This window comes from Poeciliopsis prolifica, unplaced genomic scaffold (assembly GCF_027474105.1).
Source record: "Poeciliopsis prolifica strain line A6 unplaced genomic scaffold, Auburn_PproV2 SCAFFOLD001, whole genome shotgun sequence".
NCBI classification, from domain to species: domain Eukaryota; kingdom Metazoa; phylum Chordata; class Actinopteri; order Cyprinodontiformes; family Poeciliidae; genus Poeciliopsis; species Poeciliopsis prolifica.
Window position 1 is genome coordinate 17,898,851 of NW_026562376.1, and position 22,481 is coordinate 17,921,331.

Here is a 22,481-nt window from a genome sequence, read left to right on the forward strand (position 1 = left end):
ATTGGCCGCCATGCAGTGCCTGTCTAAGACTTGCTCAGTGTCTCAGAGAGTTAAGCCCTTGTCATCTTTCATAAGCTCCACGTTGGGGTGTAAAGCACTGAAAGCACTTTAGTTGAGCAGCGGTACTGAAAAGCTTCAAACTCTCTGTGACCCTCTCAGTGTACAACAAAACACAGACCGCAGCATCTTTCAGTGTATCATGTGGTACAAGTCTGGCAGAAGAACTCTTATGAGGATTTAGGTCCTAAAAGTGATTTTTTTTTGTCCCTGATTATCTTCCATCAGAAATTGTTTTCCTGAGAACAACAGTTCCGGCTTACGGATCGTACCACTTAGGTACTTATGACGTCAAGTTTGAAATCCTAGAGGGCAACATAGAGAACGCCTTTGACATCATCAAGCGAGTGGAGAATGGAGTGTATGTGGGTGAGTAGATTCACACAAAAGCAGTTTTGTTATGTAACATTTACCACCCTCTGGCATCTGTGATCAGACACAGCATTCTGGTTTTCTCAAAGGAAGTAGTCTTTTCTTATTAAAAGTAAAGTTATACTGCCTTGCGCAAGTATTCACAGTGAATACTTGAACTTTTCAGCATATTGTCATGACAGATTTCAAGCATCTTGTAAATTTATATTCAGTCCCCTTATTTAAAAAGGGTGTGTTCAAACTGGCGAAGGATCACACAATGAAAGCTCCCAGGTAAGGTTTGTTAGGGAGGTCAGGAGTTGAGGGTCTTCTGGACAGTCAAACATCAGGAGAAACAGAATGGCTTTCATTTCATGGTTGTGGAACACTGAACCAGGTCAACCAGGAGGGACTTAGAGTAGAGCCACTGCTTATCCACCCTGAGAGGAGTCAGCTGAGGAGGCTCAGGCATCTCATCCAGAAGTCCAACTCGTTTCCGGTGAGAGTTGGCCTTTGCTAGGGTTTCCTTTTGTCACCAATTCTGTTCCTAACTTTAATGGACAGAATCTGGTAGCAGCAACGGTGGATCGCATCTCTGCTCTTTGCAGATGATGTAGTGCTACTGACTTTATCAGGTCGGGATCTACAGCTTTCACTAGAACGGTTCACAGCAGAGAGTGAAGTGGCCTGGATGAGGATCAGTGTCTCCAAAGCCAAGAGTTTTGAGCTGAACAATGGCCAATCCAGACAAGGCACAAGAAGTTTAAGTATCTTGGAGTCTTGTTCACGATTGAGGGAAAATGTAGCGGGACATCGATAGGTGGATTGGTTCTGCGTTTGCAGTGACACAGAGGCGCTGTACCCATCTTTTGTAGTGAAGAAACAGTTGAGTCAAAATGGAGAGCTCTTCATTTAATGGTCAATCTATGCTTCAGCGTTCATCTACGAGCTTTGGGTAGTGACCAAAAGTGCCCAAAATGTGTTTTCTACAAGGTGTAAGGCTCTTTCATAGCGATAGGGTGAGAAGGTTGATCATCTGGGAGGCACTCAGTGTTCTCCTCAGTTGAGCCAATTGAGGTCTCCCTTGCGGAGCCCCATCTCACCAAAAGGAGACCCACATGATGACCCAGGACATGATGGATGTACGATGTATATCAACTGGCCTGGGAACGCCTTGGGACTCCCCCAAAGGCACTGGCCCAAGTGACTGGATAGGTTTCTGCCCCCGCGACCCGAACCCGGATAATAGGAAGACGTCTGGCTGGATTTAATTTTCTTTTTTACAGTCTCTCTGTTTCTCTGTTGAGATGCAGGGAGGAGTTGGTTGTGCAAAGAAAGTTCTTGTCTCTGTAACGGATGAAGAGATGGACTGTCAATAAGCACATCAGCGGGAGAGGAGACGAGGAGGAGCGGGGTTATACGAGGAGAAAAAATGTGGCTGTCACCGGGTGAATGCTGGATTATGAGCGCACGCAATTCTTTCACACTTGTGAGCTTGGAGAAACAGATGTGTGCTGATCAAACACGCCCAAATTTATAGAAAGAGGTGGGAGAAAAATAGCAGTTGGGGGTAATAATTCATACAGATCTCTGCAGATTTTATAATTGTACGCACTTATTTCAGATGGCATGCTTTGTTGGAATTCACAACAAAGCATGTAATTCGGCGTCAGTAATCGGTTTGGGTGTGTGTGTACAGAGAAGATCTCGCTTAATTCCCTGTTTATATTAGTGCTCAATTTCATAGACAATGTGTGTGTGTGTACAGTGGAAGGAATGCAAATAAAACACCAGGGAGAGAAAGAGACACAAAGTGAGACAGTAAGACAATGAGAAAATAAGGAGAAAAAATCTGTGCAGAAGTAATCCTGTGACTCTTTGCTTCATGTGGTTGAATGCATTGTTCCATTTCTTCACGATAGGCCTCAGTGTCTCGCCGAGTATTAGAGCACTTAAACTGACAACCACATAAAAGGGCTGTTTTTTAGGAGCCGTTTTTCTCCCGAACCCATCGTTTTGCTTATTGGATGCAGCTTGCTCTGTGCTAGCAGCAGTTCGCTCATCACACCTCTAAAACCCAAAGGCACCCCGGCTCACTGGAACCTGAGGTCACTAACTTACTTACTGAAATGTGTAGCGGTCATGGTGTGACGATGGCGCCTCTTTCTGTCTTTTTTTTTTTTTTTTAATTTGCGCCGCTGGTACTTTGGCCTGCAGACGCTAGTGTTGCGTAACCATTGTATGAGGCTCGCTGATGTGTCACAGAAGGAAGCTTAGTTTCCAGCGTCTACACTGACTCCATCGGTTTTATAACGGTTTGGTGGGACATGAACAGCAGCAGACATTCAGGCTCCAGTGATGAACTTGTGTCGGCTCAAACTACTGTTCATTCATTTTGTCCCTCTTTTTGAGATATTAAAAGTGTCAAATGAGCCAATTAGGAATCCCAAATATGTACTGCTGGCTTTTGAGAAAAGTTCTCGTTAAATAATTGGATTGGAAGACACAATTTTTTCATATTTTTATTACATTGCCAATTATCTGCTAATTTTATCAGGGTTCGGTGCGACAGATGAGCACAAAGTAGTGCGTGAGTGTGAAGTAGAAAGAAAACGGGGGTGCATTCACACCGGTCCCGTTTAGTTTGCTTTAAAGATGGAGTTTATGTTTTTTTTTAAAGCATATTTGTTAAAATTGTAACTATATTGTGTCAGTATGAAATGAGGTAGATAACATGTGAAAAAAAAAAACTGGAGCTCCTCTACATCCTCCAAGCTATTATTGAAGAAACTCTGGGCTCCCAGTGAAAAGACAATTAATCAGTCAGGAGGAGGGTGTAACGCTGTCAGTCATGCTCCTGTACACGCCATTAAATGTGCTAATGGCAAACAAACAACTTACCCATATTGTAAAACTATTTATTTGCTGTCATCGGTGGCCATGCTTCCAAGCCTGAGCATTTATGACAGCCCCTACATTAGGGTGATTCACTGCACTAAGGACCCTCCTCCTGCCGCTGATTGCTTCTTTCTGATGGAGCTGTATATTTCTGTATTTAGCATGTGGAGATGGCAGAAGACATCGATTTTATTCAGAGATAATTTGTCTCATAGTGTCACGGCATAGTGACAGTTTTAGCAATTACGTTAAATGAAATACAATCCTGCTGGAAATTTTTTAGCGGCTAAAGCATACAGTCAGAGCTACTGTCAAGTAGTTTAAAAGTATATTCATTTGACAAAATGTCTCATTTTCTTATTTATTAAGTGATTTCTAAAGCCCACTGATTGCTCTGATTTTTCTAGAGGCACCCGAGTAAAGGGGGCTGAATACAAATGCGTGCCACCTTCTCAGATGTTTACTTACAATATATTGCTGAAAGCCATGCATTTTTCAATTCCACTTTACAATTACAAGCTGCCTCATGTCTGTTTCTTCCTGATTACATATGCTGAAGTTTGTGGTTGTGAAGTAAAGACAACAAAAAAATCCGAGGGATAAGCACACGTTAGCAAGGCACTACACTCAAACCAGCACACACAAGTGCAACTCTGGCCGAACGCACAACCCAGCTGGAGAGCCACACAGTTTTTTGTTAGTCCAGAGCCATCCGAGCCCCAGGGCCTCGCACATCTGAGGAAACCCGATGGCCTCTCAGGACTTGGCAGATATGATCATAATCTGATCAAACAACCGCAGTGGCATGGTAGCAACGCCACAGGACTCCTTCAGGAAGAGAGCAAACGGCGCACAAGGTCTGCCACAGTTGGACTTTACAGGAGAAAGACTAACAGGTTGACCACCCACAAATTTAATTCAAGTCATTTCTTGGATTTCTACTTTTCAGTTTAACTCGGGTAAAAGTATGTTGTAGTAGTGCTATTCTTACTGGAGTAAAAAGTGTATTTGGTAAAAAGGCGACTCAGGTAAATGTTCAAAAGATGCACTCATTTAATATGTTGAAATTACATCATCAAACTGACCAAAATATAAAGTCATGTGGAAATTTTGCTATTTTAATGACCAAAATGGAAATAATTAACAGAAATAATCACAAAACAACAAAATCAGGCAAAAAAAAAAAAATTCAAAATCAGTCTCTGTCAATATAAAACTGCTGTGCATGTTTGTCTCTGGTGAAGTTTTTGGTTGAGACCAGTTTGTTCTTCGCTCAGTCAAGTTACTCACAATGTGCAGAGTATCCAGACAGTTTACCCGAGTTAAAAACACAGATCACAGAATGGCAAAAAGTACGCTTTCTCTGAAAAGTTATTCAAGAAAAATGTTACTAGCCAACTCTAAAAAATATGTGTTAAGGTTAACCTGAGGTTCATCATTTATTGATATCAATAAATGATGAAATGCACTCCTCATGCTCAAGCACTTTCAATTGGGGGAAGGTTGTCTGATCGCAGCTGATATTGGGGATGATTAAGTGTAGCAGTCAGTTGCTGGATTAATACATGCTCCCTGATAGCCTGATTGCATAAATCCTCATATCTCTCTGTTTTTACTGCCTTTCATTGAATTACACACATCTTCCCTGTCTGTAGACGTTAAGGTCGCCTCGATGAACACGCCAAGAGTTCATCAGTTCTTTTCTTTTTCTGTTTTGATGGGAAATTTGGTTAATATCTTTTTTCATCTCAACTGTACGAGACACACATATGAACACAGCTCCACGACTCGTTTCAGCATATGTGGATCCTCTTTACAGACAATCAAGAGACAACTGTGGAATCACAGACAGCACGCTTAGTCATCCATTGGATTTCTCTGAGTAACTCCTCTTCATGAGCGATTGTCACGGGAGGACTTTACTGTGCCGTTAATCTTTGCTGTGTGGGAAAATAACTGTTTTTATTAGGCTGTACTATTTTTTTGCATCTTACTGGAAACTGCACATAATACAGAGCCCTCGTTTATTTTTATTTTTTATTTTTTTATGTGACACATCCATCACGTGGAGGAACTGAACGTCTAAGACGGCAATGCTAAATTCTAGTCATTTTTCATATGCCGGTGTAGATGCGCCTCCGCGGCTGATTTGACGGAGCGCTGATGAAAGCGAGCTCGATAAACAAAGAGAAGAAGGAGCTCGGTCCAGGTAGTCATCGTCCAGCGGCGCGGCCGACAGCAGCGGGTGGAATGTGAGCTCTCAGTGTGAGACATGACTACTCTCTGACCTGCTGGAGCCTTTGGCTCCCGAGACGGTCAGCTCCTCTGGTCTGGACGGCAGATGAATCCCAATAAAGCTGCAAGGGGCCCACCAGAGAGCGCCAAGCCCATGAGGAATACTTGTTGAGCAGATTTATGGGGCGAATCAGAACCGGGGTCTTCTCCACCCAGCGATTCCAGTCGCACTCAGGCTGCGCTCTCGCCTCCCGCGGCCCTCAGGGTGGTCCGCCACAGTTGGACTTACCGATGAACAGATAACCACGCAGAGACGTTGTCGTCATAGGGACATAGCACGCACGCAGTGTGAACACAAAGTACATGTTACTGGCAATAAAACTGTCTCCGTAAGTCACCCTGATCCATTCGCCTGCCCTGGGTTTGTGGGATCTGTTTAATTTAAATTCATTGTTAAGTCTGTGCTTTCAAAGCACAGACTTAGAAAAATTGCGTATCATTTGGCTAACTGTTATAAACATATTTCCCCCCTCCAGTGCTTTACAGCATATTTCTCATGTGAGAATATGCAGAAAAACATCCTTTTGAGTGCCAAACTCAAAAGGAAGATGCCTTGACGGCTCATCAACTTGTTGCTTTAGTCCATTTAGTTCGGTAAAGTTCACTGAAGGATCCTGATTCAAAATGTGGAGAATCAGGTTTTAGTATTCAGGTTATTTTTAATCTCTGTATTCAGGCTATTTTAAACTCCCAATTTGTGACCTGCATGCGCTTATACTGCGCTCACTCTCAACACACCATACCCAGAGTGACACATGGCGGTCCGGTGGTGGACGGTGACTTTCAACCCCACTGCATTTCTTGGACTCTTGTCATTACTCCTTTTGGCTCAGCGTGGCTTTGTTGTCCACTGATGATGGTTTTCTTTACTCAAAGGCAATGGCCACACGCTATGCTCCTCACCAGAACGGGAGCCAATCTCAGTCGCCGCTCACACCTGGGACTTGTGCGGCGAGCCGAGCTCCCGCTTTCATTCACACAAAACTTGGAAACGTTACCGGTTGGAGAAACTCAAGCGGAAAAACCAGCGGCCACATTTCAGTTCGATGTGTGATGTTTTTAAATTCTTGTGTTAGATACAGTATTGTAGTTATCGCTACTTATAGTTGTGAGGCGAAATAAGTCTGGTTGTGTTTTTGTCTTTTTTTTGAGGGGTGGGACGTTTTAAGTAATAATAAAATAAAGAAAATAGTGTGAAGTTTTTACAGGTGGCGTAGATGTCTTGTATCAGAGTGGTTCTACATGTCAGTATAGCATTAGGTGGTTTCAGTAAGTGGTCAGTGGTTCTGCACTCACAAAACAACACAAACATAATTTGTACTTCTAAATACTGAAGTATTTCAAAACGTTAAGTACTTAAGCACTTAAACTGGGGTAAACTTTTCATCGGGCAACTTTTACTTGTAATTGAGAAAGATTTGGCTACGAGTATCAATGTTTTCACTCAAATACTAGAGTTAAGAACTTTTTCCATCACTGGGAATGAAGATGTTCTCCTCTTATTAACAATAAAACTATTCACATAACTCGCTGTCATACATTTCTTACCATTTTCCCCGTCCTCTCAGTAAAGCGGGGGAGGATTTTCTTATTATTATCAGCAACAAAATTGTGCACATAATTCAGTGGCACATTTATCTCCTGAATATGAACTTTAATGAATCAAGAGAAAACGTTAGTCAAATGCTTTCTAACAGCGTGTTCTCAAGTTTTGCTTAGATAGCCATTAAAGCTACAAAATTATTGGCGCTTACTCGTATGCCTTGTGTGTGACACACCAAAACTCAAAAAAGACCACTGCAGCTCATCAGCAAGTTCATGCTTTGCTCCATTGACAACATTTTAGAAGACTTTATTAAAGACGCTCGATTCAAAGTGCAGACAAAGCAAGTTTTTCTTCCGCTGCCATTTTTCATTCAGGCTATTTTATGACTCCGGGCTATGGCTTTGAAAGGTTGCTTGTGTTGCTGCGGAAAGGTTGTGGTAAAGATAATGGTGCGTGTTATGTCATCTCAGCTGCTCTGGCCCACAGCTGCTAAAAACTGAATACCCAAGAAAAGCACATATCCGTGGCCTTTAGGCTTCTGCTCACCAGTGATGTCACCAGTCATTGTCCAGCAGCAACCCACGAGCCACTGAAGAGATCAGTGACAATGACTCTCTGTTAATTGACCTTAAAATATCAAGCCACATGTGTTGGCCTGACCGAGCTGGACTGCACACGCATCCCACTCGCTCTCCGCAGTGGTCAGCGCTGTGTTTGGATAGCCTGACCTCACCGTCCGTCTGCGTAGCAGTGAAAAGGTTGTAAACACAAGATCTTACCCCAGAGAGGCTTGAACGTAGTTGGTCAGGTTGCTTTGCTTGTAAGTTTAAAAGGATTGTTAAGTCGGCCTCAGTGATCGATTATCAGGACTGAAATGTGTCGGTTTCCCAAAGGGGAAAGTGATTTAAGACTAAGAATAAAACGTAATGGAGGTGGCAGAGGCAAGTACCGGTTGGTTGTCAGTGAGTCTGAACACAAAGTGAGGAAAATCATTACTGACCATTAAGCCTGACCACGATAACAAATTGTACTGAGTGATAAATTGTCCCAGAAGTTATTGTGATAAACGATAATATTGTTGCGTTGAGACAATTTTCAAGCAATATGATGGAAAAGGCATAATACACAATCACATTCTCAAAGATGAATAAACTTTAAATTTGAATGAATAATTAATACTGCAACTGGAAGACATTTTAAATATCCAAAATAAACAACAGAGGAAAACAAATACATAAATTATGAATCATATTTTTTCAAATCCTTCAAAAAAAAAAAAAAAGGGCTAGTTAAAACCAAAATACCAGATTGAAGACTTTTGTCATCCATTTTTTAGGTAGAAAGAGAAAAACAATAAATTATGCAAATGAAAATAATTGAATTTGTTTTGATTTGTCATGCGATTAATTGATTTATTGTTTATTGTGACAGGCCTAGTGATCATTTGACTTGTGTGACTGATCTCCAAAATCCGAAGGAAGGCTGCTATATCAATAACACTTTGATAAAAGCTCATTTTATTTCACTGTGTATTGTTGGAGGAAATTAATGAGCGTAAAACATTTGTTACATGTAGGGCGAGGCAATACACCAACAACACAGATTGTTGTGAATGATGAATTAATATAACCACTATCAAATGAAAATACGTCCACTGGTACGTTCAGTAAGTTCACTGAACTCTGACCCAGAACTGCACAGCATTTTGGGGGATGTAGGCAGAGCAAAGGCTTCAGCAGCTCAACCTCTCACAGCCAGCGAAGTAAGGCTGGTGCCATCAACTCGCTCGCATCATTGTCGCATCGCAACAACAAACAGTCGAGGTCACATCAGTAGTTTGGCAGAATTTCAGATATTTAAGACAAAAATCAAAATGATCAATATCGACTATTATGAAACACTTATATTGTGATTATCGCTCAGCCCTGTTAGACCACTGGCCACTTTATTGGGGACGTACCTGTGCAGCACTAATTGAACCTCTTTTAACTTCAGAACTGCCTTTATTAAAGGTGCTAAGCTCAACATTCAGCTCGTCATCTTCGCTGACTCTACAAATAAATGAACTGAGTTGCTGTCGTGCGATTGGCTGACCTACCGTTTGTGTGAATGACGAATTGAACTGTGCTACCTAATAAAGTAGCAGCCGTCAGCGAAAGGCGCTGAACGCACATCGCTGCAGTGAAGCTAAAGTAAACCATTCGAGCACTTCTCCACCAGCTTGGCTGCCGCGGACACGCCGTCGCGCCGTAGCCAATGTGTCATTAAACAATACTGCGGCGAAGTCAGTACATGCTTTTCATTTGTTTCTGGTGCGAAAGCCATTCATTTTAGATTTTCCCATCCACTTTCTCGCCGAGTTGTAGAAACCAAGAAACCCTGAAATTGTACTGTTTACATGCAAGCCTTCAATACTGCAGACCTTGTGGCTATAAAGGATGACAAATGCCTTATGGCATTTGTGAGGTTGTCTCAGCTACTCACAGGCATTTCTTAGATTTTTTTTTTTTTTCTTCAAAGCGAACAGATGGATTGTACAGCTGTTTGGTGGTGGCTGTTAGGACCAGTGGAGTCACCTTTGAACCTGGTGGTTGATATCTCATTGAGCGGGAGGTGGACCGCAAACTTTTTCAGGACTTCAACTGTGAACGTCTCCTCAGACGGACCAGGCCTGAGATTAATTTCTTAGAGTTTTCATGGTCTCCACGGGTTTATTGGCTCCAATAAGGCCCCTGCTGTGTGCTCGCTAATCAAAGTGAACCTGTTGTGTGTGGCCTTTTGACTTTTCATCTGGATGAAATGTTCAGGATGGGAGTGCGGTTGTGGTTTCGCCTCAGGTTCGCTTTGAGCGCAATGAGGCCCAGCTGTTAGCTGATGCTTTCCCCTCATTGGAGACGCCGCTCCGCTTTTGATGGGGAAAGCTTACGGAAACACCGAATCATCCGAGTCAGGACTCGACGAAAGGCTTCCAGAAGGTCACGCACAATGACTTCAGCATCAAAATCCTTCACGCTGAACGTTGCAAACGACCAAACACTTTTCACAATCAAAGCAAAAATGCTCAATGTGCAAACCTCTGTATTGTTCCAATGCCACTCGCCATCGCAATAACTGTGATCGCCATTTATGCGTTGCGCTACGCCCTACAGCAAACAAAATTCAAACAGTTTTGGGGTTTAAAAGTCTTTTAATTTCCCCCCACAGCCTCAGAGGAAATCTGGAGCAGTTAAGAGACATTATAGCAGACTTTTTGTTCATAGGCGAACTCTTGTTACGCTAATTAGACCACAAAACAAATTTACAAAACACTAATAGGCCTCAGACACATTCCACATATTGCTGTGTTTAGAAATCCTTAAGAAACATTACTGTGGATATAATGTGTCTCTGTATTTTGCTACGTGTTTTCTTATGTGGTTAGATTGTTTAGGATGTTTTCATAGAAATACTCGGCAGGAGTTTTGGAGGAAAACCTTGTTGACCCCAATTAGCAAATGCTCTGTCTTCATTAAGCCATCAGCCAAATTTACCCGCCGTTTCATTTAAAACATTTGAATCGACTCAACAAATAAATTCTGAACTTTGGAACTTTGTTAATAATTTTCTTCTGTCAACTCATGGTTGTGCGGCATCTCCACTGGCTTCAGTCGGAAAGTAGGCTTAAAATCCTACTTTCCCCTGACGGTCGTGTTCAGCTGGTGCTTCCACAGACTAGAGAGCTTTCGGATCACGTCAAAGATTTGTAAACAATAAAACCTCGGCCACGTGCCTCTCCTGTCAATTGTCGCCATGCAACGGCGTTCCAAAACACCAAAACAAGGGAGGTAACGCTGGTACGAGGGGGCCCCAGCTCCCGCTCTTCCCTACGCCTATCGCCACAATCAGCTGAATTTTCTTGCTTGCCCTCAGATCAAACTCGGAGAAGGATGAGAAAGCGAAATAAAATGAAGGAGGGACAGCGAGAAAGAGAGAGAGAGAGAGAGAGAAAGAGACAGGAGAAGAAAACAGTTCCAGTTCCGCAAGTTTATCCTTCCTTGAGTTTAAGAAGGATTCCTGGAGGAATGCCTTCATGGCTGTATTGCGTGACTGCGACTGCTCCTTTCCATCAAACACATGGGATTCATTTACCCTTGTGGGCCACAGTGATGGTGCCACAAACACCAGGCCCCCGCAGGAAGGGAAGAGAAGGAAGGCGAGGGAAAAAAGGCAGAATGAGTGGGTGGGGGATCCATCGTTTTACAATGCCAGTGTCCCAAAGGACGTCGTGGCTGGCACGTTACGGATCAGCGTTCCCCTTGTTGTGGATGACAACCAAATGTGTTTCGCTTCTAGTTTCAAAGTGTCACAGAGAGGAGCCTCGTAATTCTGATGAATGGAGGCAAGTGATCGCGCGTCATTTTTTTATCCACGCCGAGTTAAGCTATGGAATCATTCACATCTAACAGTCTGAGTGATTTAACGACTCTGAATAAATGAAACAGAAAAGGCAGGAGGAAAAAGAAATTGTGTGTTGTAAGGTGCAGTACAAGAACATTTGAGTGGTTGTGTTCAAACAGGCCAAAGCTGAAATGCCACCAACCCTGTGCAGGAAAAGGCCTGCAGACAGCCTGCATAAATACTGACACCAACCCCCCTTTTCCCGTCCCGTAATCGCATGTTCACTTAAAAACAGCACCCAGTGAATTCCTGGGGAATTCAGTAATCCTCTGTAGCACTGTGTTTATTCTATCATCTATTTTACTTTTGACTTTAATGCGTCTCTGATTTGTGAGGTTTTGTCATAACCATTTCTTAAAGATCATTAGGGACTCACTTTATTTCTTAGCTCATCTAAAAGAAGCAGAATACACAATAGACTTGAAATTAATGTGATAAGTAAAAGAAATTTACTTTTTTTGGCTTTTAAATCTTATAAATCACCAGATTCCAAGTGAACTGGCTAACAATTTACAGTCCTACATCTACTTAGTTTTAAAAGGGGTATTATTCAAAAGCGTCTCTTAGGCCCCATTTCAAAATGTTATGCTTCCGCAATGTTTTTTTGTTTGTTTTTTTTCTCATTTAGACTATGTGTCCATGCAGATCCAGCATTTTGGGAAACCAGAAATGAGAGCTTTATTTTTTGGGTTGTTTTAGACTACGCTGCACTTTTTTTTAATTATGATATACACAAATCAAATATACACATCCTTTAGGAAACAGGTCCCAGAATGGAAATATTTCAAAATACTGGTTTTATTTTTCAGTGTGTAAATGCGACCTGTTTATTCTTGATTTTTTTGGTTAATAAAACAAAAACATTACGCTCCCACATGATACAATATCCCTACAAAACCAGACCAACTAGCTGGAAGCACTTTAACCCTCCCGCTATCTTAAGAAATGAGGTCATTAGGACCCCATGAGCTTTTTACCATGAGTGGTTCCGGTGGGGTTGTACTGACCCCATGTGCACTATTATGAGGTATTTTTTATGACAATCTGACAGGACAAATACCAACTTTCCCACTGTCTGACCGTGACATCTGCTGCACACTTCCTGAGTGGGGTGGGTTACATAATTTTTTTGTGTAACTTATACAACATGAAAGTCCTTCTAGACCATCAAAAACATGAAACACACTCCCTGTTCTGGCTTCCTATGTATGTGCTGGTCTCTTTGTTGGAATAATGCTGTGGGCTGGAGTGAAGAGCACTCACCTCCAAATTGAGCATATAGCCTTGATCCTGGTAGAATGAAATTGGTTGTATCTTATGCTTTGTAATGTTCAAATACAAAATGTATCTATGATTCTGCCAAAGAGAAGTCCTAGAGTCCTGTACAGAGGCTCATACTATATGATCTTGCGTTAGTCAAATCATGACACATGAAAAGAAAGAAAAACCTCAAACCTTCAGTGCTTCGGTATAATTAGCTCAAAGTATTAGTTAACAAAAGTGTTTTTATTCCACAATTTCTTCTGATTCATCTGTATGAGAATTGCACAGGCAACAAACAGCAGCAACTGGAGAATGTTCCTAAGTACATTAAATAGTTTCAGGCTGATTTATTTAAACAACTAGATTAAATGGACAGTTCCTCTAAGCTAATGCAATAACTGTGAGATAATTTTGGCAAACAGAGATCACATTGACTCAATGCAGTTTCAGAACAAGTGTTTCAAGACACTACAAAGAGAATATCTGCTTTTAGTATTTTGGTACTTTGTTTTTTGTACACAATCAACAAGCTTTATGTATTTTTTTAGCCATAAGTCAACAAACTAAACCGATAGGTAGGGCAGATTGTTCCAACAACACATAGGCTTTTTAAATTAACTGTTCTCCAGGAACCTTTTCCTGACCTCTTCTTTTACCTTCCCTTATCACGATTTAACATGGCAATAAATCCATACATTGGTCTTTTCCCTCTCTCTTTTATACAAATGATTTGTTCCCACACATGAACCAAAGCATACGCGGTTTCACATATGCAACAAAATAAAATAAATTACCTGGTTAATGGTCAGGACATTAAAATGCCTATTTGGGTTAGGGAAAAATGTACGACTCTGTATTAAATACCATCCTAGTTGCCAGGAAATAAGGCATGTCGGCACGCGTTCAGAAACCAGTGTGATGCTCGCGAGTAGAACATACATGTTGCACATATTTTTGGTTTCCAGAAACGTAAAACGGAGACCTATTTCTCAGGACGCTGGGCCATATAATCCACCTTTTAGTTGACAGTCCTGACCTGGAACCAACCTTGCTCACTTGTTGGTGAAGGACTCCAAGCTATTTGTCAAATCTGTGTTGCCTAAAGGCACCGGTCTCTGTTTGACTTAACGTCTGTGCCGCAAGAAAACACGCCTATCAAAACTGCAAATAACTCTAAATTAAGGATTGGATTTGGACATCTGATGTCGTGGGAGTTTGCTGGTAAATATATCTTGTGCTGATAGAGTTCGACCTACAATAAAACTGAAGAATCTATTGGTATGGATGGCAGGGATGGACACTTGAATATACATTGACAGTACATTCTGACTGGTGATACACACAACACCCTTGCAATGCATCATGAGGTTTCTAGGAATGTTAAATAAGTCAACTTTTTCTACATCATTTTCTAAAAGTGGGTAAATATTGGTCTTCCCTCAAAAAGGAACCTTTATAAAGTCCTTAAACATCTTGGAGTAAAATTTCATTTTTGATTTGACCTAATTAGTTACAAAGTGGCTGAAGTACAACATAAAAAAACACTGTAGAAAAGTACTTAACTTAAACTCCAACTTTGAAGTTTAAGGTATTCTCTAAAAAACATATATTTGTTTGCTATTAAATAAATAAAACAATAAAACACACACTTAAAAGTTGACTTCAGTTAATGACCAAATACCTGAGACATAACAACCTAAGATTGCATGACTGTGTTAAAATCTTTGAAAAAACACACTGTTGCCATTAGCATGATAAATGTTTTTGTTCCCATAGGTGTTGTTCGCCTTGTAAAGCCTCTGATTGGTCCCAGGGAAACGATACTGAAACTGTCCATGCGCAACCTGACAACCAAGGGTGAATCTGGCCAGAGCATCATCAATGTTCACACCTTCGTGTCAGAGTTCTGGTTCTGAGAGGAACATCGGAGATTTTGCAACACATATAACAACATCCACTCTTAATACTGTACATGTTGTCGTTGTTGTACGTTGAAGGCATAACTCAGTGTCGAGGGGTTTAATTGTATGTTTTGACAATGTCAATATTTCTGACTGTTGATTAAAGGCCACTGCTTGCTTTTGATGAAAGCTCTGTATTTTGTGGATGACAAATTCAGAATAAAGTGCTGCATCGTTGAAAAACCTTACACTATATTGTCGGCATAAACACATGTCGGAGATACAGATATGCTGTTTGTTAGAAGTGCATGCATGTGAAGAACTAATCTAATAATAATCATCATTTTCTTACACTTCAACACTTTTTCTTTTTTTTTTCTTCGTCTTGCTAAATGTATTTTTGTATTTATGCATTTTCTACAGAATAAACACTATTTTATTTACAGTACTTTTTGATTTTCATTCCATTATCACTTAAGGAACATTTGCTATGTGTTTTTTATTTGTCTTTCCGCCAAATTTGAGTGTTTCAGTTTTTAATAAAACACTGTTGGCCTGTCTCCAAACAGAGAATGAACTTTAAGATCAGCCTTACAGGATCAGTCTTTCTAATCATAGTTTTCCACAGGTTATATTTCCCCATTTCAACTTAGTTCAGTTCTGCTTCATTATCTCGTTTGATAATGTTCAAAAATATTAGGCAGCTACTTTCTTTAAAATTTAAACAAATAATTTTATTTTACCAAGTTTAATGAGTGCATGCACACAAAATCCATTTTTGAGTAAAGGTTAAAGAATATGCAATCAAATGTGCTGTGTGAAAATGTTACAGGTAACATTATGGGTATGCGATAGTAGAGCAGGAGTAGAAATAAACACTATTTTTCTGTTGTTAGCAGCGAGATGACCAAGATACCCACTGTTTAGATCTTTTGTATTTTACTGTTAAATTACGGTATTTTTACAAAGTTTAATATGGAACCAGAATCCTGTCGTTTGGAACAAAATGAGGAATACCCAGAAAAAACACATGCATGCACATGGAGACCATGCAGACTCCAGAAAGGTCGTGGCCTTGGATTTGAAGACCTTCCTGCTGCAACGGCAACAGACCAATAAACTGCATGTGGCGGACCACAATCACAAAACCGTAATTCCTTTTTGCAAAGTCCCTGACCACGCTCATAACAGCCGACCTAATTTTGAAAGTTCAGACATGTCAATATTAGCGAACAAACAGAGACATATGAATCAAGCTAACTTGACCGTTCAACTTTTGTTTGTGGTGCTCAGTGGAATTTTGGTTCCCATGATGACATCTAGAAAATGCTGTGTTTGTGTTTGACGATATCTGTCAAGAGACGGATAAGATATTGTGTCGATCCTCTGAGTGCCCTCAGGCGATTTGGTGAGAAGGGACATTTCTGTTTAATTAAAAAAAAAAAGAAAAAGAAGTCCAGGTTTAGATAAGTATTTAAAGGAGCGGCAGTAAAAATGAGACCTCAGGCATGGCTGGTGAACCAGCTCGTTTCTTTCCATAAGTCATGGGGAGAGATGAGACGGTAAATGAGCTGGGAACATGTTAGTAATGGCCTGACTACTGCAATCATCGCGGTGGACGGGCATAGTCAAAGCACCAGATGCTTCAAAGACAAACAAGGAGAGAACCAATACGTCATAATCTCAATAATGATCAATTTAGCTGTGCATCAGAAGAGCAAGAAGAAAGAAAACGATAATTGTGGTGAGCTTAAAAACACAAAAGGAGTAAATTCAGTACATAGCTGTACAATCATGACAGACTTGTGACATTTTCTGCACACAAACCTAATGAAAAATAATAAAACACTATTTAAAGCAGTAGTTTGTTTTTAGCCACTACGTCATTCAAATTTAAAGAAATTCTTTCAGTTTGAGGTTTCAAGGCTGGATCTTTTTAGTTTTTTAAAATTTTGCTTGAATGTACAGTTAAAGCAGGAACCCAGAGGAGAAACATAAAGAGCTAAATATGAACAATAAAAAAAGTCACACAGTCAGACTGTGTGGGAGGACATTACCCAGTAAAAAAAAAAAATTAAAAAAAAGGTCCTTCTGGCTCCAGAGTCAGAAAGACTGGGGCAGCGGTCCCCGAGCAGCGTTTGCAAACCATGTACATGTGTGGGGACAAATGAGCAAATGTCTTCTGCCAGACTCTCCTTCCAATAAGCCAAGACGGAGCCGCGCGCGCTGCAGGCCCCGGCTATGACTAAACCGAGTGGGCTTCCTGAGTCGATGTGACGGCGAGGGAAGCTGACCCGTGAGTCTCACTTTGTTTGTTTGCTCTCTCGGCTGCGGCGCAGCAGCGGTCAGGCCTCTCGGTACGAGCGGTCGCGGCGGTGTCTGGGTCACGGCGGACGGGGTCCTGAGGGGCTGACAGACAGCCCTGGGGCTTTTGGAGCGGCTGAGCCCAGACAGAGGCCCGGAGGACCTGGGGGAGGCACGTGCTCGGCCCACTCCTACACTCTCCCACTCCTTCTTTTTTCCTGGCGTCCGTCGCTGGCTCCCACCGCAACACATGTTATAGGATATAAGTGAGTTCTTATAATACATTTGGGAATATTTATTTTTTTCCCCCTCCATTTCATAAACCGCTGCTCCTCATTGCCATATGCAATTTCTGTCCAGCTCACTCTGGTTTCGCTCTTCCTGATTAAGAGCATTTCATGCTCATTAGGACAAAAGGGATTATTTTAACCTTAGAATAAGAGCCGATTTACAAATTGTTTGCAAATGAACCAAACTTTCTTTATTTCATATGTTGTGACACATAGAAATGTCCAGCGATGTTTTAAAAAGTCCAATAGATGGCAGACACATACAGCACAAAACCACAGTGCCAGAGGAGCTTCAACAATAGTCTCTGAATAATACCCAGCCTGTGTTACAGAGGCAGTCACAAGTCAATATTTTTACCTCAGAGGGGAAAATCACCCCTTTACTAATGCAACAGTTATGTTTTGCAATAACATCTGAGCTTCCTGAAACAAATGCAAGTCATTTTTACGTAAATTCTCCATGGAGCGATTCCTGACTTCAGTCTGGTTAAGTGTTGGATTGTACTCAGACAAAGTAAGAAGCTGATGTGAGCGCCGCAGACCAGTCAGCTGAGACCTTCGCCCGAAATAGCTTCCTGAATGAGTGGCTCCACTGCTGTGTGTTTCATTGTCCTCCTTGTAATATAAAACTGATATTATTGGCTTCTTTAATCAATTAGGTCTGCTGACGTTTAGTGAGAGGGACAGCCTGCCAATTAGAAAAGCACTTCAACCGTGACCGAGAGGAAAACACAACGAGTACAAGTGTGCCCTTCCATAACTTATGGATTTCGAACGCAACGACTTAACAACCGCTACTGAACTCAAACAGCAGCCAAGTTATACAGAGGATCAATCACATCGGGGAATATAGACTAAGGCTCCTCTCATGAAAATTCATTGTGGAGTCTCTCTCTGTTGTTCCAAGCAGCCCTGAAACACACAGTGACGTTCGCGCCGCTTACGTGGATGACTATCACGGCCATGGAAAGGAAAGAAGTCTGACCACATCTAACCACAGCGCGATGGCCGCCTAAAATAGTCTCAACCTCACGGACATCTTTCCTCGTAGAACCGATGACAGCGTTGTGACCTCTTGTTAAGTGGTTCATCTGTAAGGTTGTGTTTTTCAGACGATCATATCAAATCAAGTGCAAGACACAATAAGTAATCCGGTATAATTGCATAACCACATGCATCCAGTCATCAAAAAAAGGCTGCTCTTGTGGGATTTCTCCTCTAAAGAGTAGCTAGAAGAGAACCTCATCCTCTTTCAGTTACGAATTGACAAGAAAGAAAAGAAATAACACTGTATGTACCGTTAGAGAAAGTTCTTGGACTAACAATCGCTGCGTTTCCATTGATTGTGCAACCGCACTAAGTGGAATTATGAAAATAAGTTTGTCATGTTAAAGGAAACACTGCGATTTTGAAAAAACTTTAGCTTTTCAATTAAAAATTAGAGCATTTCGCAAAACTCAGTGGAAACATTTCACGTCACACAAGTCACAACTGGACGCTACTACTGGCAGAAAAGACGACAGAAAGTTGTCAGAGGATGAAGGCACAGCATGTTTTTTAATGACTTGTGGTGTGAACAAACTTATATCTGATTTTAATTGTTATTCAACAGAAACACCACAATAGCTGAATTGTGTATATTTGGCTGAATATCCACAATGTTTTGCACACATTTTCAAAGGAAACTCAGCTCATGAGGCTTTGTCGTAACTTTATGGCATTGAAGACTTTGGATTTTGATACTTCTCAGTGTAACCAAAGTATTTTAATACTGTATATAAACAGCAGAGTTAGATGGGACATATTATAGAGACTTACTTCTTCTGTTGCTGCACACCTATTCCTTTTTTGTTTCTAGAGATGGGCTCCCACATTAAAATGTAAGCAGGGAAGAATTTCACACAAAAACCCCCCGAAACAAAACAAAGCCATATAGTGGGTACAACCAACATGGACAAAACTGCTCTGGACAGATATACTGATTCACTACACGTACTACTAACACACTGTCTCCACAATGAACCATGTGATGGAACTTGCAAGAGTCAATGGGTTGGAGCTAAACACTTCCCTGGAAGAAAACCTGTTGGAGCCTGCAGTAAACCCGAGGCTAGTGTAGAGATTTGCTCTCCGGTAGGACAAAGACGATAAACACGCAGTCAGAGCTGCAATATGAAGGGTTTTGATCAGAGCATATCCCTGTTAGAAGACACCAGCCAAAGTCCAGACCTAAATCCAACAGAGAATGTGTTGGTTGAAAACTGATGTTCTCACACCTGAATGAGCCGGAGTCATTTTCACAGAAGACTTTGGCAACATTTTGTGTCTTAAAACATGGAAAGTAGTTAGAGACCGTCTGCAGAACACCTGCAGACGTAACTATAGAAAAAGAGTTCATTGAGGATACGATGGCGCAACATCGTGTCCTCAATGATACGAGGGTGCCTTACATATGGTAAGGATGCCATATGTAAGGCACCCTTACACCTGTGATGGATCAGTTTTTATTTCTTAAAATAGGAACTGAACTTTTGCTAGTGGCACTTAATCAACCATACACTTTGTGCAGTTATTCTATCAAGTAGAACTCGGGGTAGTCATGTGGCGAAGCTGCAGACTTGGGAAGTTCAAATCATATTGTCCGTTCCTTTTCCTTACGTCTTCTCTTACTCTCCAACCCTTCCTGTCAGACAATTGTCACATAAAGGCCACTAGTGCCGAATAAATTCTCCAAAAGGAGACAGCAACACCATACAACGTTCGAAGAAACAAGTGAGAAAGGGAGGCATGTGATAAGGGTTTCACCTTTAGCTCTTTACTGGCTGGTCAGGTGCCAGAGGAATGCTTGAAAGCACGTGAAGTGGGATCGTCCTGCTTTAAAAATCATTCTTTCGGAAATTTGGATCCTTCGAAAATATGCATTTTTTTTCTGGACTACTGATTGAAGAAAGTGTCTTCTAAAAACTGCCATTAAGTTTGAGCCCATCTTTAATGATCCCAGCCCATACCAATAGCTCACCTGCTAGCAATGCTAGCATATGACTCAAAGTAGATTTCTGTGCCCGTTTCTGACCCACCCATTGGCCCATCCACTTGGTGTTAGTCATTCTTGTTTCATCCATTAGCCCTTTGAAAAATCTGTCTTTAGATTGTTCTTGGCCCAGTGTAGACGCATCACTTATGATCCATCCTACCTTGACTAAGTCTCTATAGAGTTCTGAACATCTTGTCCCTTTAGGTGTGTTGCACTTATGTTAGAACTGGTGGCTTCACGCTTGATTCTCCTCAAATCCTTGATGATCAACGTGGCAAGGATTTGTGTTACTTTCCCCATCGATGTTTCATGTGACACTGACTATTTGCAACAAAATGCTTGATGGTTTTGTGATCACGAACAATTTCAGAGAGCTGCATCCATCTGACAAGACTTTTGGTTATTTTTGACTTTTCAGAGTTCAAGTTTGTTCAATTTGGAGTTAGAAAACACCATAATATAAAAATTATATTATGGTCAAAATACTCTCCTGTCCAATAACAGTGCTCACAGTGTTGATATCCTCTGGACGTTATTTCCCAAGTCAGCCATGTCACATGTCATCATATCTTTTCTTTTTACTCTTATTCCAACAAGACCTAAACAGATAAACTTGTCTCTATTCCTACATATATTGGTGTAGCATGTAGAAAGCCAAATCGGTTCTGAGACAGCATATCCTATTAGTATGATGATGCTTTACATCTATCACCCGGCCACAACTTGTTGTGCGGTGAGGCTAAAGCAGATGTTTCAGGGTACAGACGAGCTTAGAGCAAAAACTGCAGTTAAGCCAGAAGGGAGAAGACTCTGGAAGCCACCGAGTCATTGGTCTCCAGACCCTCCGGCTCATTTCTGAGCCTGGGTTTGTTCTCTCTCCCCTCACCCTCCTTCCGCTTTTTGGTCCTTTGTTGTGGTCACTGAGACGGAATGAAAACCACTCATTGAGAGCCCTGCAACAGCAAACTATTAAACACAGGATCCAGTTTCTTAGTCTGGGAGGAAAGTTATCTTTAAAGCAAAAGATTCTCCTGAGTGACCCCCACTGAAAACAACACAAAAAAATGTAATCGACCATTTTACTCACCAGGTGGACCCACTCAAGCTACAGATGGGCGAACGATTTGTCTTCAATATGCGATGTAGATAGGCTCAATCTTGCGTTGCAGATTTTGGACCAGGCTGGATGTGGTTTTATTTCCACATCTATCACAGACAAACACAACAGTGATGGTGACGTGGATAAACAACATTCCCCCTGCAGAAACCTAATACAACTCATTCCTATGAATTAGCCTGTCTGTGTGTCTTGCTGAGGTAACAATGGTGATTTCTGTTTGAGTTTTGTGGCTTCCGAGCCCAGAACCAGTCTCCCAGTCGGAGCGACAGAAATGGAGGGTCGTGGTCACCGCGGATGCTTTGTTTTCCACATTGCTGGCTCGTTGCTGTCCAGCCCGCAGAAGGACCATCTGCCTATTCAATTAATAACCCTGTTTGTGCTTCACATTTGTTTGTGCTCATAGATGATTTTTATAATAAAACTCAGACTTTCTGGTATTTCGCGAAATCCAGGGTGATGACATCATTTCTTGGTTGTTGTTTTTTTTTTTCGGAGGGGGAGTTTGCAGCTTGTGGCCGTTTCCCGGAGAAAAGGCAACTTGCAGAAACTGCCGCAGCTGTTTTCTGGTGTGTCTGTGTGATGAAATGATTCTTGCCGATGTTCGGCCTTTACCACAATTAAGAGCAGACCCATTCAGTGCAGGGGGAAATACACAAGATTGAGGGAGCAATTTTTGCCATCTCCTTTGAGACACGACAATGGGAACAAAGTATTTCAGCCCAGAAAATGTCATGGTAATACCAGGCTCTATTGTTCTGTAGTTAAAGCAACTTATTCAATAATGGGAACAATGCAAAAGCAATTTCTTTGTCTGTTTTATTTGAATAGGACTCCTTAGTCCAAACCCTCAAATGTTATCCAAAATATTGACTGCTTATTTCAGATAAGTTGGAGAAATGGGGCAAGGAATGCTCCAGCATATACACAGCAAGCTAAAGAGTTTCAATTCACATTTTTTATTTTTCCAGTAACCAACACATGCATT

General features: G+C 41.4%; 1 protein-coding gene across 1 annotated transcript in view; it reads left to right on the forward strand.

The window, feature by feature from the left end:
• The window catches only part of fbln1 (fibulin 1), a 37,158-nt gene extending 21,962 nt beyond the window's left edge, over nucleotides 1–15,196 (forward strand). The window contains exons 16-17 of the mRNA XM_055037241.1: nucleotides 286–426; nucleotides 14,624–15,196. Coding sequence (XP_054893216.1) covers nucleotides 286–426; nucleotides 14,624–14,763 — 281 coding nt within the window. The 3' untranslated portion in view covers nucleotides 14,764–15,196. The remainder of the gene's footprint in view (nucleotides 1–285; nucleotides 427–14,623) is intronic.
• Nucleotides 15,197–22,481: the final 7,285 nt, after the last annotated feature.